This window comes from Gopherus flavomarginatus, chromosome 4 (genome assembly GCF_025201925.1).
Source record: "Gopherus flavomarginatus isolate rGopFla2 chromosome 4, rGopFla2.mat.asm, whole genome shotgun sequence".
In the NCBI taxonomy this organism is placed as follows: Eukaryota; Metazoa; Chordata; order Testudines; family Testudinidae; genus Gopherus; species Gopherus flavomarginatus.
Genome location: NC_066620.1, coordinates 50,074,142 through 50,092,042, shown reverse-complemented (window position 1 = coordinate 50,092,042; position 17,901 = coordinate 50,074,142). Strand labels below are relative to the sequence as shown.

At 39.0% G+C, this 17,901-nt stretch overlaps 1 protein-coding gene across 1 annotated transcript in view; it reads left to right on the top strand.

Annotated features, from left to right (window-relative positions):
• Window positions 1–17,901, top strand: part of USH2A (usherin) — a 570,592-nt gene that overhangs the window by 433,030 nt on the left and 119,661 nt on the right. Inside the window, exons 48-50 of the mRNA XM_050950274.1 lie at window positions 5,232–5,400; window positions 9,602–9,823; window positions 15,685–15,908. Of these exons, the coding sequence (XP_050806231.1) occupies window positions 5,232–5,400; window positions 9,602–9,823; window positions 15,685–15,908 (615 nt within the window). The remainder of the gene's footprint in view (window positions 1–5,231; window positions 5,401–9,601; window positions 9,824–15,684; window positions 15,909–17,901) is intronic.

Sequence of the window (17,901 nt, the reverse complement as noted above, 5' to 3'; positions counted from 1 at the left end):
ACTTGTTGAATCTTGTAAACCTGTTGAACTTATTCAATAAAACTCCTTGGGATAGCATTTATTTATTTATTTATTCATTAAAATACACTCTTATGCCATCATTGGACAGGTGTGTGATGCCTGAATGCCAAAAACCATCAGGGCCGCCCAGAGGATTCAGGGGGCCTGGGGCAAAGCAATATCAGGGGCCCCTTCCATAAAAAAAAGTTGCAATACTGTAGAATGCTATATTCTCATGGGGGCCCCTGCGGGGCCCAGGGCAAATTTCCCCACTTGTCCCCCCGCCCTGGGTGTCCCTGAAAACCATAGGAAGACAAGCTTTACTGAAAAGCTGACTGTCGAGCTCCTGGCTTACAATACATCTGTTGTTTGCTTGACAGGAGGGGCCTCATTTGTATAATCACATATGAAATATACACTATGTGATAATACCTCGTTTTATTTATTATCACATAGTGTATATGTGATAATACCTCGTTTTCAGTCCCAGGATTGTTATTCTGGTGTTTTCAGTCTGCTGAAGTTCATAACGCTCTCTTGCCTAGGTGTCGTTACTAATGTGTGTTGCCCACACAATCCTATTCACACTTGAGATTTAAAAGGACATGAGCCAATTGAACAAACATCCTCTGGAGTTCTGAGCTGCTCCACCCAACAGCTAAGATACCTGAAGTGCTGAAGGTACTTCTTCATTGCCTGTGTAGCTATACCACCTGAACTGTCCTGCTGTTGCTATGTGCATCCTGAATTTAACAAAGCAAGCAATGAGAGATTGTCACAATAAAAACAATTATTAAACTAGTGGTGTATAGGGAAATAATTTCATTAAGCAATGGCTCATGAGTTTGAATAACAACAATGGTCACAGTGTACAGTTCAGTGCCTAAAATGAGGCTGAATGGAAGTGTTAATACAGCTGTAGTACTTTTATTTTCAGCAGCGACAAGCTACATAAATCTGCTGTTAATGAACTAATCAAACGTAGCTCTGGCATTACTAGGAGATGCAAGCTTGCCCCTTGACTCATCGTAATTAATACATGAATGCCATTTATTCAAAACATAGTCAGGACTCATTTCTTTAAGAAGAACAGCAGCAAAAATAGTGGCTCTATACCTAGCCTCTTGAAATAGCTCAACCTCACTGGCAGGACTCTTGGACATTAAGGCAGCATCACAAGGCACATTCCATTCAGGCCACAAGTCTGTCAACATTCATGTGAACACTAGCAACAGTATTGCAAAGTCCATTCTAGGTTCTCACAGGCTTTGGGCAAGATGCTCAGGTCAACATCTGGCTCCAGAAAAGAGAACAGTACAGAAATATAGTAAGCTTTTGTCAATAACATCCCAAATGCAAATTATTCTACTAGGGCAACATATAGCACTGCAAACAGAATTATTACTTGCAGGTTTTGAAATTCACATCATTGTTAATTGTTCAAGGAAAGCAACAGCTTGGGAAAAGGAGTGGGAGGCCTCACTGGACTCTCACCACAGCACCAGGTCCCTGTAATGTAACACCAGGAGACGCATTTTCAGTTCCTATGGTCTGGCCAATGGATTGCAGGGAACTTATACAGTATTGGGGACCAATTAACCAAAAAATAGCAGCACTTACTAATAGAAGAGATTTATTTCCTACATGAGGATGTCATGGGTCAGTCCTTGCTGCAGTGCTTGCTCCACAAGGAGAAAAGAGTTTTTAACAAGCTCATAGCTCATAAGAATTCCATCTAGTCTTTTGAGACTTGCCATTCTCATAGGTGGCTCTGGAGGAGTGTGTGTGATGAGATAGATAAACATGGCTGCTCCCTGCCCTACACAACTGCATGCCTGAGCAACCAAGTGCTCACAGCTAGTAGCTTTGAAGGAAGCCTGTCGTGAGCAGAGGGAACACGATCACCACCTGCTGTTCATAGAAAATACAGCCCAAGAGTGATTTATCACTGTGTGTGTGATAGTAAGATTTTTACAGGCATCAATTTGCAAATGAATTAATATAACAACATGTTTAAGTACATCGACTATAGCTAAGGACACGCTGTCCACACCATTGCAACTAATAACACTGTGACCTACTGTCTAGTCTGTACATGTGTCACAGCCTTCTGCAGGGGGGAATCTCAGACCTGGTCAAGTGTTTGGGCTACTGTGTCTGATTATTGCAAGGATCTCAAATTGCTGGGCACCATTACAACATCGAGTATGTGCTGCTGCACCTAAATATAAGAGGATGAGATAATAATAACCTTTAGCCATTACTTTCAGTGCCTTTGCTGATTTGGTTTGTGACATAATCCTAATGCTACTTGAATACATTTTATTTTATGGGTTGATAATGCAAATTATTTGAGCTTAATACTAATGCAAATAGTAACTGACTGTCTTGAGAGTGCTGCCAAAAAAGTGCTATTTCACAATTTACAGCTGGCTGCAGAGGATGTTATGTAGCTACATAATAATAGTACCAAGTACATCAATTGGTAACGCCAGATAAAGAAGTCCAGATGTATTTTAGCTCTGACTGGGGATTTTTTTTGGAAGCTCTGTGTAGGGTTTTGGAAGATCCTGACAGAAAGACTTGAGTCATTTTAAATAAGAGTGTGGAGCTACTGAGGGTCAGAGAACATAGCTGGTTATCTGACAGGGGATTTCCCAAGGGAGTTCAGTTGGGAAAGAAGAAACATTAACTTTACACTTACACAGCACCTTCCATCCAAGGGTCTCAAAACACTTTACAATCAGTAATAAAGTGAGGCTTACAATACTTCTTCAAGGCATGTGGAGTGGCTGTGCCCAGTCCACTCGAAGCATTGCTTGAAGGCATCAGCTGGACTATAAAATGGCTACTGCAGGATCCAGTGCTGGCTAATTAAAAGATGTGCAGTACTTCTATTTCTGCAAAGTCCAGGGGGATGCTATATGGATGAAGTTCTCACTGCTTTTCATCCTGGATGACAAGGAGACATTGACAAGCAACTGAAGCCTGTGAAAGAAACCAGAGAAACCAAATTAGGTAGATTAGAAAGAGAAGCACTATCAGAAGGGACCGCCAGTGGGAAAGAGATAGAGAAGGATTGAAGACTAGGCTTTAAGCCATCATATACTCAGATAACTAGATTAAAGACTGCCTCTGGTATCCCAAGAGAAGTAATATAAAAAGAGGAGCAGAGGATACCTTTATGAAGTCTGAAGAATTTCTAATTCATGCAGTCTACCTTGGGGCCAGTGATACACACATGGGCTGATTTGATAGAGCCAAGGGTACTTTTAGGGACCTGGGAAGGTAGAGACACTGCAGCTAATCCTCTGGGTCCATCTGGTGACAAATGTGAGTGAAGAAGGAAGAGTGGCTTAATACCGACCAGACCTCCTGCAGTTTTATTTTTAAGGAGTAGTAACTACAGGTCATTTAAGTACAACTACATTTAAGTGCAGACCTTCACCTTTTCAGAGGTGCACTGGATGGCAGAAGGAGTGTGCCTATCACAACACTCCTTTATAAGGAGAATCCATCCTTTATAATGCCTCACTCATCTCTGTCCCTTTTAGGGCATTGTATGGTTCTGTGGTGAGAGAGAGAGAGATGGAGCCACTGCCTTTCTGCCTGGCTTTTTTGCAGATCATGGAAAGTCAGAGGCAGTGGTTCCTTGCTTTCACTGCACTGCACTGCACACCACCATGAAAGCCAGACCGAATCTGGTGATCAGAAATTTACAAGATAATTGAGAATACAATTTATTTTCTTACATGAACAGTAAAAGAAAAGGTGTCAAGATAGTAGCACAGAGGAGAGGAAGTGGCAGCATGGGTTGTGTGTGTTTCTTCCAGGAAGGATATACATAGAGTTGTTATAAATGTTGTATCTACGATTTTATTTTTATCAGTTCATACCACTTAGTCCATCATTCCTCAGTTTTTTCAACAGTTAATCTAGGGAGTAAGTCATTCCACTTCTCTTAATTATTTAATTTTGTCAATCAGTAATGAATTTAAAGGAACTAGACAAACAAAAGCTCCTTTTGAACAGAGAGACACATTCTTTTCTTTTCTTTCTCTGTTGTTGTGATAAGCTGAATTAGAAAAGAAACGGATGATAGCGATTAAACACTTGTGCTGTACTGCCGACTGCATTTTCCTTCTAGCCACAAGGGGCAGCCATTCTAAATAATATAGCTGCACCAAACAGGTTCTCAGGTTACATTTCACTATGATTTTCCCAACTGTGCTGTATGATTTGTTATGTATACAGGATGCCGGTCTATCTGCACAGGAGTAAGCATACAAATAATTATTTGATTGTTCACGTGTATAATTTCCTCTACAGTACCTGGAGAGAAGACCACAGTTAAAAGGCCTTTTCAAAATTCATTTCCATGTAAATTTTATTTTGAAAAAAGTATATAAATTATATTCTCTTGAGATCATATTGTCTGTAGACTTGTGGTAATAAATAAGTGATCGTACACTATAAGAAGTAAACTACTTATTTTAATGTGAAAAGGAAACTCAAGAGCTCATATTGGGAAATCCTGTTTTTCTTAGTTGTAAGGTTTTTAGATCAGATGTCTCATCAAAATAAAAATTGAATATGGGAAGGTGGGGGCAGATTATATCTATATATCTAAATCTACTCCACATTGCGAGACTCAAGCATCCTAGGAGTCATGTGAAGACAATTCATATCCAGGGCCACCCAGAGGATTCAGGGGGCCTGGGGCAAACCGGGGGAGCTGCGGCGCTTGTATTCACCCGGCGGTGGTCCAGATCTTCAGCAGCATTTCGGTTGTGGGGGCCCTTCAGTTGCTCCGTGTCTTCGGGAGCACTGAAGGGCCCCCTGCTGCTGAAATGCCGCTGAAGACCCAGACTGCCACTGGGCCAGGGCTTGCGGGGCCCCTGCAGAGCCTGGGACCTGGGGTAAATTGCCCCAGTTACCGCACCCTCCCCCCCGGGTGGCCCTGTTCATATCAATGGAGTATTTTATTAAGGTGCAGCATGGTCGAAGGCCACAAAATAGCAACATTCTGTCAGATGAACAGTAGTTTACTGAAGTCTAATAATGCTGGAGGGCACAGGATTTTAGCCGTGTTGCATTTTGTTTGTCTGCATTCATATTAACATCAGAGCTAGGATTTATTGTACACATTTTTCGTATACATTGTTTTGTCAGCGAGTGCATTATGTTTTGTTTAACAGATATTGGCTTTCTGTTTTTTAAACTACTTTTAGGTGTGTTGTAATGGGATTCTGCACAACAATAAACCTGGCTTCCAGTGCTGTGAGGACAAGTACATTCCATTTATTCTTAATTCATTGGGGGTTTGCTGTGGTGGTCAGATACATGCTGTGCAACCAAAGTATCAGTGCTGTGGTGGCTATTACACCAGGGTATTAGCAGGTAAGAGGCAACTTCTTTCAAGCATTTGAAAGAAATAAAATTGCACAGTAGAGTTGATGTACCTCTTAAACCAAAGAAAGTGACTACATATTAATATGTTCAGCATTTATAGAGATTTTGATGTCATTTATAGATGAGCAAAGGTTCTGTGCTGACATGGAATGGGCAATGCTGCCTAAAAATGGTCAGCTCTACTTACACAGGAAATGCCTAACCGATAGATCTTCCTAATGGGTCGTTTCCCAAACAAATTTAACATGAATGATACTTAACAGCAACAACTGCTGCTTAATGGGGATGCTGCCAGGCAATTTTGTGGTGCTATGTCTTTTGTGTGACTTAATGTTGTGGTGGTCTGCCTGCCTGCTCCTGTAGCAAGAGCTTTTAGTCCCTCCATACCTGTGATATGTACAGAGAAGTGCAACTATATACGTTGGGTGGCAAGCTCAACATTTCTCAGATGCTCTTGTGTTAATACTGCTGCAGCAGAGTCCCTCTCCAAATGCAGAAAGTATGTCATCTTTTTTAATCCATGGGACTGTTCAGTAACATGAAGATCTCTGCAGATCCCTGGACAGCACCATTACTGTCAAAATGGTGTGGGGTTTTCTTTGTAAGGAATTCCTACTAATGGTGCATATAAACAGAACACTATTGTATTTAAAAAAATTCTCAGGTGAAACACATGACAAGTTACAGGTAACTTTTGTAACGTAACCATTACTTTTAAAAAGGGCCTTTGTTTCTAATTTTCAGGAAATAAATCATGTTCTTGGTAAAATGTTCACATTCTACTTCATATTGAAGGCTTCCAATTATCCATTTCAAATTCCATTTAACATTTAAAATATCACTTATTTACCGGTAAACATTATTAGGGTATACAGTGGGGGGATAAAGGGAGAACATTAAATATTTCTTGTTGCTCCTGACTGCTATATCTTAGGTCTCCAGTTCATTGGTTGGTTCATTTGATTTATATTGTGCACTCATCATCCTTCTGTCTAGGCACCTACTACAAATTTGAAAATAATGAAAAAGATAACTTGATAGACAAACAGATAAAATGTCAGTACTACAGAAACTCCACCCCTGCAAAAAGGAACGGAACAGTCCCCACTTAGCCCAACTCCTCAGAAAAAGCTTGATTAAAGAGGCTCTCCAATATGCTCAGACTCTCTTGTGACATGCTTATCTGACCCATTTACAACAAACACACATGAGTTCTGTGCACACACCAGCTTTTTCGACAACACAGCCCTATTGCCTAATTGTTTTTGCATGTGTGCAATCTAGGAAAATCTGGGCAGCTGCCCCGTAGTGCCTCTCTTGTGGAAAGAGGTTCTGATCCTGCATCATTCAAGGCAATACAAGCTTGACCAGTGACATGAGCATAGGATCGAGCCAGAGAACATGATGCAAAGAAATCTACGAGGCCACGCACTCCAGGATGTTATGTGCTGACACAAACCATCATTAGAGCCAACCATATTGCTAATTGGTTACCATGTCAGTTTAAAATTATAGTGTAGCTGAAGCCTACAGAAAAATAAATAACAGACCCTCTGGAACCTCAGATGAGAACTCCCTAAACTCTAGACTTGTTGACTGTGCAGACCATCACTTCAAGCACTCAGATGCTCTCACTGTTAGGTGAAGTGATAGGTAGAGAAGTGGTGTCTCAGTAGTGTACCAGGGCTCCACTCACTTTCACCCTAGGGACTGGACAGCAATGCAGGATTGAAAAGTTAGAAATGCAGCTCAGGAATACTATGTTATCACATTAGGAAAGGGTTCTTTGAAGCTAATCACCTAATTGCTAAAATGCACGTAATCTCCCCGACACATCCTAATTTTCTGGCATATAAATGACCAAAGCCGGTAGCTCCTATGCAGTATTGTAATGTACTATGATAGGCTGCTTTTCTCACCTTTTCTGATGTGTTTTTAAAGCAAAATTTGAGCTCGCAAACCCCAAATGTATTTTTTTTCCTGAAATATGACTTTTAAGTATTTTTCCCATGTAGGATACTGATTTTTATTCAAGGACTGTAGGCCTGGTTGCCCTCAAAAAGATTTTTTTGGTGGGTGTTTAGTACGCAAATCTCTTTGCAGGCAGTTGATAGGTCAGGAGCTAAAATGCTTGCATTACCCATGAGATGTCATGCACTGTCTATGCTCAGAAGTGTTCAGCACATCTTGAGCGCCAGTCCCTTGAAAAGGAATTCATAGATCCCAATATTAGAATGTCTACCATGATGTCATCAGAAAAATGCTCTCTCAGAAAAACCAGAGAAAAGTATTTTGCTGTCTCATTAATCTCAATGTACTGAAATGGGAAGATTATATTCTGTGACCTCTATCCCCATCCAGTGGTCTGTGTTAACTAGCTTAATGTTGTTTACATCAGGAAAGAAAAGAATAGTGACACAAAGCATCTTGTATCTGAAAATATTTCATGTTCACTCATAGTCCTCAAGCGTGAAGCCATGAATATTTGTACATGATTTGCAAATATTTTTTTTAAATAAGTGCATTCTCCCTCTTTTTTTCTTATTCTAAAGGGCAGCAATATGAACAATGTTGGTCATTTTTCTTTCTTTTTTTATAAATATGCTAATAACCCCAAGCTAAATGTTAATGTGGGTCATTCTTTGATAAAGATAACAATTAACTGGTAAGACTGCATGGTAGTTTTCAGAGAGAAAACATTTCAAACCTAGCTTGGAATGGATCCCATTTTGAGAGGTTAATGAGAAGGTTACTGATCCTTTGTGTCTAATGTCTAATAGTCCTTTACAAAAAACAGTTTTATTTCCAACTGATGTAACCTACATTCACTGTTTTAAGGCCTATTGCTGTGCAGTCACTAAATTAGATTATGAGGAATGAAGAAAAGTATAGCTAAGTATCTAAACAGATTATATCTATTATACTGGAAAGATTTGTTCTTGTCTTTTTGTTTATTGTTGACTTTATTTGATAAAGATATTTATACAGGGTACTCTCTAAGCATACATATTTCCCAGATGTTGTTTGGCCAGCTTGATGGCACTAGATGTACAGCAGCATATTGTGCTAATGGCATGGAGATTACAAATTAGGAAGTCTCGGTTCTGTGACTGTGGAGCAGGCTGAAGTGCCAAAATGTATCCCAGAGCTAAAATGGGAGGTTGCACTCTCTAAGCAGAGTGAAACAAATAATGCTAGTACCCCTCACATGCCATGTTTTCTACCAGCGAATTCTGAATGAAGAGAAATAATACTCTGCCTTGAATGTCATCCGTGCATATTTTGTGTCTCGCAATAAATAGCTACATGGGGTTTAAAGTCATTATTGGAACACTCATTCTTTCGGGAGAAGAGGATTCGAGCTGTGTCTGTCACAAAGGAAAATGAAGCTAGAAGGACAAGAGAAAGTTGCTTAAAAAGTAATGAGAGTTCCAAATACTTTGTCAGTATTGCTGTCTGTCCTGAAAAGCAGAACACTACCATCATCCCTATTCCGTTTCCCCTGCTTCTTTGCAAATCCTGCAGTATCAGCATTTGGGCACACAAAGTATTCCAGGTTAGATAGATACTATAGAAACCCCACTCTTAGGTCACTATTTCAAATCAAGTCCAAAATGGTAGTGAGTGAAAATTGTTACCATTTGATAGCTACTTTGTGTCCTGTGTTGAATGAATTAGCAATCGCCTCTCCATTTCTGGTGCACAATTAACCCTATCAAAACCCACCATCATAAATGGCGGTAATTGGCAGCCTTCAAAAGTGAAATCTTCATTACTCTGTGGCTGCCTATGCTACAAGTATCAAACCAACACTAATCTAGCTTAAAGTGCTTACAAATATAGAAGCTTTTTGAAAAGTATGTTGCTTTTCTATGCAGACTTTGTCTTGCTTATATTGCAATAAACGTCTTATGAGCCATTTCATTTCAAAGAGCTCTAACTTAGCCTCTGCTTTGGTGCCTGTGTGTTTGTGGTGATGGTGTTATAAGCATTTATAATGTTACAGCACTCTGAAGTATAGTAAATGACTCTGTGCAAAAGAGTCTGTGTTTTCATGTGCAATGATTTGTATTTAAAGATAATAGACTATGACCCCAATTCAATATCCACTGCAGTCAATGTGAATTCTCTCATAGAGTTCAATAGCCGCATATGCACAAAATCACCAATTTTATACTTAAATTAACAGGAGAAGTGTGCTGCCCTAATGAAGAACAAAACAGGGTTTCGGTTGGAGTTGGTGACTCTTGCTGCCAGGGTACTCCTTATTCCACGTCAGGGAGTCAGATCTGCTGTGGTGGATCACTCCATGATGGCTTCAGTCACCAGTGCTGTGGTGGGCAATTAGTAAGCAAAGACCTGATCTGCTGCGGTGACGGAGACAAGGGAACTGTACACAGACCACTCCCAGGTAAGCTCTGACATTACCACCAAAATGTACTGTATAGAAAAACCAGGGCTGGGCAGGGATGGCTCTCCACCTCCCCAGCCCTAGTCCAACATTGGCCACTCTGCAATGAAGCACGTAGATGTACAGTAGATTTGCCCCTTTCATTAAAATGAAGACTTAACTCCCTCCCCACCCCACCCTGCTGAAGGAGCATTCAGGGATGTGGGTCGTTTCATTCCACATCCCATTATCATCTCTCTCTCTCTCCTCTTTGCCTTTTGAAAAAAAGTGACATAGTCTAGTATTAAAATACAGGGCTACATTGTGGCCTAAAGCCAGGGCACAGCCTCCCTCCAGGAGGTTCTGTGCTTCAGGCAGGCACAACACATCCTGGAGCTTCTGGAAACCAAGAGGAGTGCACCATCTGCCCCCCTCTCTGTGTCTAGCCTCACTCCAGTCGTCTCTCCACCCCCCTGGCAGATACCTGTCCTGAGAGTGGTACTAAATCTGCGTGCCTCTCAGCACAAGGATTTCCATTGTTCCTGGGTCTTTGGGTGTAAACAAGTAGGAAGTAGAGGGTATGAGTCTATTTGAACCCTCTCCCTCATTTGTGCACCCACACGGGGGCTGGAGAAGATAGCTCATAGCTTTTTTTAAATAATCAGATCTAGTGATGAGATCAAATCACCTGTTCCCACCCGCTGTATCCAGTCCACCTGTCACACATCAAGTTCTGTTTGATAGAATAGATTCAGCCCATGCTTCAGGAGGACTGATAGTTTAACACTTGCACATAAAATTGCAGTGACCTAAAATTGAGATCTTAAAGGGGGAAAAAGGTAATACTCACCCCTTCTTGTCAGCTCTTGGGAATGGGCCACATCTACCCTAATTGAATTGGCCGTGATAGCACTGACCCCCACACACACACATACACACTTGGTAAGGCAACTCCCATCTTTTCATGTGCTGTATATTTCTCCCTGCCTGCTTTTTTTCACTCCATGAATCTGATGAGGTGGGTTATAGCCCATGAAAGTTATGCCCAAATTATTTTTTTAGTGTCTAAGATGCCACAAGGACTCATTGTTTTTAAGAAAATCGCTTTGCCATTGTGTTTCCCCCATCTGTAAATGAGCAGGGATCCTTACCTCTTTTGTGAAGCAGATTGAGATCTACAGATTGAAGAGCTAGTTGTTATTAACAACCATAAGTAGGTATTCCGGTACAAGTATCCTTCTTAATACAGTATTCAGAGAAAAAGTAAAAGCCTGTTAATTGTAGGTGTTTTCAGTCTGAAGAAAAATATTCTTTACTAATTGTCATCTAGAAGGGAAGCCCAATTTTTAAGCATGGAAATCTTAAATTGTAGCACCCAGTTCCACTTTTGTGTGCCCAGATTGCTACCGAAGTGACTAAAATAGGTATTTGGCAACCTACATGTCAGTGAGAGCATTTAGCTGTGGAATGAGCACCCTAATTTTGATACCCAGACTTGAAAATCAAGCTCATGATGTCAGGTATCATAAAGTATAAGTCTTCATGAACCCCTTGGACTGGGCATCCCGTGCCCTTCCCCACCAAAAACAGGTCATCTTTCTTCACCTGCGTTCTTTCGACTTCAACCCCTATGGTAACATTAGATGTATTCTTCACTCAAAGCTATAGGATTTCCCATACCATTGTGATAATTGTTGGAAAAGGGCTAAACCAGACAGCATCACAGCTTTCTCCAGTGGTTCCCATGCCTTTGTTCCATTCCAGTGAATTACACAGCTAGCATCCGCTTTGCTCCTCGTCACCCCAATCCTTTCTTGTCAGCTCCACAACATCAACGTAGAAATCACACAATATCACTCCTGTACCAGACTCTCTTGCATGGCAGCTCATTGTGCAGCTGCCACAAAACGGGGCTGACTCGTAAAACATCTCTTTATGTACTTTATTACTTAAACTCCTTTATTTGCCTGCAGGAGCCCTTTAACAAAATCACATTGAATTGACTTTCTCACACCAAATCAAATCTCCCTGGTCCCAGTTCAGTTGTCTTTGTCAATATGTATTTTATAAATGGAGTGAATTAACAGATGCTGTTGGAACAGAACTGCTGGGGTAGCGTTTATGTTTTTACTGCTCTCTCTGGGCAGATGAGTTGTCTGGAAGTGTAATACAGGTATCTTGGGATAAAAGTCATGTTCTTCATTTCACTGCATGTGTATTCTTAACCGTTTTATTCTTAATATATATTTTTAAAAGCCTTTAAACATTTTTTATTTTTTATATAAGTGTTTGCCTATATTGCTCTATCATTTATGCAGTTTTTCTTGAAAATGGGTCAAGATGACATTTCTGGCTATTAAAGAATAAAATCGGTAGCTTTTTCATCACTCATAGATTTGCTGTGAGGACATATTTTGCTGTGAGCAAGCATAAGACTGGACACACACATATGTTTGAAAGACAAATTTGTTCAACAATTACTCAGTTTTAAAAAAATTCTTATTTTGTTGAACTACACATAAAATAGGCTATGTTTTCATATATCATACTCAGTACACTTGGTGCTTAATTTCTTGTGGCAATTCAGCCTTGCAAAGAAAATGTACCAGCCAGCCTTAAAATCTACTTACCTCCCACCCCATCGTGCCTATGATTGTAACGAAAAAATATTCTCACGCAGAAAAACGTAATGCACGTATCTTAAGAAAATGGGAATTGCTGCTTGTATAATGGTTCCATTCTCTGCTTGGCCTTATTCTAGAGCTGAAATGCTTTTGATGCTGTGCTTTGTATCTAGCCATTGAATGTTTTGTTTAAAAAGGTAACTTGGAGTGAGTTTTTTTTAATTGATGAGTTTGTTTTCCGAAAAGTATAATGGAAGCAAATCAATGTCAACAAATGTTGCAAGCACTTGTGCATATATTTAACTTTCCACACATTAATAATTCTATTGAAATCAAGTTATGTTTGCAGAATCTGGACCCACGTTTCTAATGTACATTTGGCTAAGTTTTTGTATGCTGTCAATTTACTGTTTGCTTCTGTACAACTTGTTTTGGAGACTTTATCCTGCTATGACAAGTGGCCCTTACAATCTCAGATTGCTGTGAATTTATCCCTCCCCCTCCCCCGCCAGTTTCTTATTTCATTTTCCCCTTTCTCATTTTGGCTCTTTACTAGCAGGGTTGACCATAGAGACATCTACTGGCAAAGACTGGCAATGATACCACTGCATACAATGTATCCTCCCCTAGCCTCACAATTGTATACAAGCATTCAAAGTTTTCATATGGTGGTTCTTAAGCATAGAGTGACCAGAAACCACCTCATAATTTCTCCAATTTTCTCTGATAAATTATCTCTATGATCCTAGGCCAGAATCTCAAAATACACTATTCTGCACAGCTGTGATTCCCAATCTGTGGTAGCTACAATATCCACCTTCAAGCCAAGGATTTCTGGAATAGCTTGCAGTGTACACTGACTGTATTTTGTTGATCCTCTGTTCTGGCTTTGCAGCGTAAGCCTTTTTATTCTCATTCTTCCTCTTGAAACCATTGGTTTTGCAGCTATACTAAATTAGTCATTCATTACTCAGCTATGTTTGTACATTCTTTCAGTTGTGGGGATGAACATGAAATAATTGTTGACAGAAATCACTATGAGCAAGAAATGCTTTTCCAGCCCATATATTTTCTCAATGCTGTACTGCATTTTCTGCCTGTAAAACATACATATAAAAAACACGACACATACATTCCAGCTGATTTGCAGATAAATATTTAGTAATCAGTATTTTTGTAAAATAAGCAAACAGTGTAAAGGAAATTCTCCATCTTTAAGCAATTGTATGAAGAGGTGTTGGAAAGTAAATCAATCCATCAATATGATATGGACCGATTTTGTTTTTCTTGGGGAATATTTAAAATTGTACATTTGCGAGGTCAAGGTTCAAGAGTCAAGTGCTACATGTGATAAATTAGAAAGAGGTCAAAGGCTATGCAATGCAGTTTCAAAAGATTGTCTATCTCTGCATTTGCAGCTCATTCATGCTGAAGTGATGCACTATGGGAATTACTACCAAACTCTGCTCTGCAACATCTGCTCTCCCTAAGTGAGTTAGTGCACGTCAGACATCTTTATGTCAGAATATTGCAGTGATGGATGCAGTCTTCAGAAAATGCTGCATAAAAATCTGGTGTGCCGTTCTGGCCATTAAGTGAAATTACTATTTAAATTAATGGCGCTGTCACAGTTTATCTGTGCAAAGAATGAACGCTGATTAGGGTATTAAGTAATTAGCAATTTATCACACTGGAACAAGGTTGATAATAATTAAAGAAGTAATGGTTTACCAAAGAAACTAGAAAGGGAGTCACTTCTTGTTATGTGAGTAAAATCTTGGCTGAAAAAATTTAATTCAGTTAAACAAAGATGAGGTTCTCAGCAAAAGAATGCAGAGTTGTTGTTTTTTCAGTATGAAAACAGTTCATTATCAAAATTTTAGTTTGCCTGTCAAGAGTCCCTCAGAGCTATCAGATGGCTGGTTATTAGTATTGAATTGGGTCAGTGTCTGCATTTATTTATTTAGAGAAGAAAGAAAAATATTCAACTCTTAAAAGGCTGGTTTTTGCATTTTGATTGCTATGTAAGGTCCCAATACCGCAAACAGATAATGTACACAAATAACTTTACTACCTTAAGTACACCTGTTGATTTGATTGGGATTACTCACGTGGGTGCTTTCAGGATCAGTCCCTTAAAGAGCAGTGTGCATTGACTCTGGCTTGTTATAAAAGAATTGCTGCAATAAATGGCAGTAAAGGAACTCAAGGCTGCATTTAAATGTCTGATTAGGAGAATTCAGAGACCAAGTCAAATATGAATTATTTTGACTCTAGCTTTCATTTTACATTGTAGTCCTGTTTTTCATTATGGCACAATTCATGCCATCATAGTTGAGTTGGTAATGACATTTCCTAGTGTACATCCCTAATTTTAAAGGATTTTCAGAAAAATTTTCCCTGAGATAAAATTTACACATTCCCTTTTGGGGAAGAGGGACAATATCAGAACAAATAATTTACAAATGAGTAATTGTGCATGGAAAATATATGAACATTTGCCCTGATTTTGGGTGCTTTTAATGTTTTCATCACTCAAAAATATTTTTATTTAAAAAGAAATTTTTAAAAAAGGGAAAGAAAATGAAATAAAATGTGATTATTAATTCCAATATAGAAATGAAAAACAAGAAAAGATATTACAACTTTTAAAAGAGAGAGAACTGAATCACAGTTGTTGGTACCTTGAAGGTCTTTTCACTTAGTGTTATATACACAGTACAAGCCAATATAATGGGGCACAAAATATGTATCTCAACTTTCTTTAGAAGGCTATTTTTCTTGTTATCTAACCATTAGTTAACTGGCTGTCCTGATTAAGGGCCACTTGAAGGTGAATGAGCCCATATTTAGTACACCTGTGCCTAAAAGCAAAAGAATGCCATCAGGGGGTTACTAAATTTCCTCATTCTAGATTAGCTGATCATTGATTGTCTGTCTTTAACTTAGCATGTAAGATACCATCCATATATACAGTATTTCATAGCAGAGTTCACACACCAGCTCACAAGAAGTGAGGAGATTCTAGAGATTTTCTCTATTTGTTAATTGTTTTCAGGTACATCTGGGAATAAGGACTCTCAGTTCAGTCACCTCACCTTCAGACCTGAATCTCAGTTTTGTTTCTCTCTGCACAATTCCAGCAGCTGCCTCAGTGTGACATTTTTATGCTCAACTGCATACTAGTCTCAGCTATTTCCCTTTCTTCCCCACCCCCGGCCATCGTTCATATTAATATATAATGTTTTATTGTTGCAGGGATGTTCTGTTGTGGTCAGGAATATGGGAATATGTCAGATATCATATGTTGTTCAGCTTCCAGTGGTGAGTCTAAAGCACATGCTAAAAAGACTGACCCAGTGCCAGGAAAATGCTGTGAGACTGAACTTATTCCGAAGAGCGAGGAATGCTGTAATGGAGTTGGATATAATCCTTTGAAATATGTTTGCTCTGACAAGATTTCAGCTGGAATGATGATGAAGGTAATTGATAGAAAACCTCTCAGTGGCTCTGATTTGACAATGGACAGAGAAATACATTGTTCATAACTATTTTTCTTAAATAGGAATATAAAAACTCCTGTGTGCATTATTCATTTTCACATTACATCCATATTAATACCGAATGAGTTCACCATGATTGATGTTATTGCAATGAATTCAAAAGGAATTAATAATGATTAGCTGCTTCTTGTGAAGTGTTGCCCGGCACTTCAGATTAGTATAAGGGCTAAAAGTTGGCATGCCAACAGAGTTGGCATGAATAGCAAGTTTGAGTTGTGTGACCATTGTTGATACTTATTGGCACTACTTGAGTGGGAATAGAAACTGAAGTGACTAAAGATTTATTATGGAAATATCCCTATACATCCCAATTTGGACAGGGTTCTTGTTCATTGTTTCTGAGTAAGAATTTTTGAGTAGCAATATTTTTTTTTGCTATAGCGAATACCACGCGGATGTTGAATATGATTCTGTACCATATCAGCTAACTTTACACACAACACAATGCTGATATGTTTTTCATGGACTAAATTGAATCCTATTGAACTCAGTGGGAACTTTGGCATTGACTTCATTGGAATCAGGGCATGTTCCATTACAATGATGTGATGATGATATTTATTCTACACATTTCCTCTCAGGATTCTCAAAGCATTTAATCAAAATCAATTATAATTAAGCCATGCAACACCCTTTTTAGGCAGATAATTGTAATTCTATTTTACAGAAGTATAAACTGAAGCTCAGATTGATTAATTATGACATTTTCAAGAATGGTCAGTGATTTGGAGCATGGAAATCAAACACTTTGAGCCTAACTTTCACAGGTGCTGAGCATTCACAGTGCATATGCTCAACACTGCTAAAAATCAGGCCCTTGGTGTTTAAATAAGGGTATCCCAAAAACTAAGGCACCAAGAATCACTGGTCGCCTTTGAAAATTTGACCAGACTTGTGCAAGGTCATACTACAAGTCAGTGTGTAAGCTGAGAATAGAACCTAGGAGTCCTGACTCGCAGTCCCTAGCTGTAACCACTAGCTCACACTCTCTCTCCAGTGACATGAATAGAAATATGAAAAGACTTCCATCTAATAGATTGTTCAATGAAGGTGGGGGAATGAAATTAAATGATCACTCAAAAATGGCAGCGACATTGAAATCTGTTTACAATGGTTTTTAACAAGAAAATTTGTAGCAAAATAGTTGGAATGACTTCTAAAAATAACAGATGGAGAACTACTTAGAAAGTGTAAAAATATATAAATCAGCTGGACCAAATGTCATGCCTCTTAGAGTTCTCACCCCGGGAATCTGCTTCTGGGGTAGGGGTGATGGAAATAAGAAAATTAGCTATTGACCTAACTGAATTTTTAATAACTAATAATGAAAAATCATGCAAACTGGGGGAGTGCCAGAAAACTGGAGGAAAGCAAAGGTACAAAGAGTGATCCTAACAATTGATGATCCATAGGTATTACTTCAATCCCTAGCAAAATAATGGAACAGATATCCAGAGAAAACATCTAACCCACTTCTACAAAGCACTCTGTGGAGGCAGGATCCCTAAAAAGCAACAAAACCAAGAGCGTTGATCCTTATAGATTCATAATGCTCAGTCTTGCAACTCCAAGCAGCTTCTTACAGGAGTGCTCAGTATCTTGCAGAATTGAGACCATAGGAGCTGTTTTAAAACCCACTGGTTTTTAAAATACACAACTTAGCTGAAGATACAATTTCAATATTTTCTTCATATACCGTGAGAGCTGGTTGAAAGTTTTTAAACCAAAATTTTATCTGTGAAAAAAGGTCCTTTTTGGAAAGGAGAAATTTCACATTTTTTTTTATATTTAACAAAATGTTGGCAATAAAAATGTATAGAATTTTTATGAAAACTTTTATTGAAAACATCAGAAATATTGACAAAATGGTTTCAAGAACAGTTCTGATTTAAAAAATTACAAAGTGAAAATA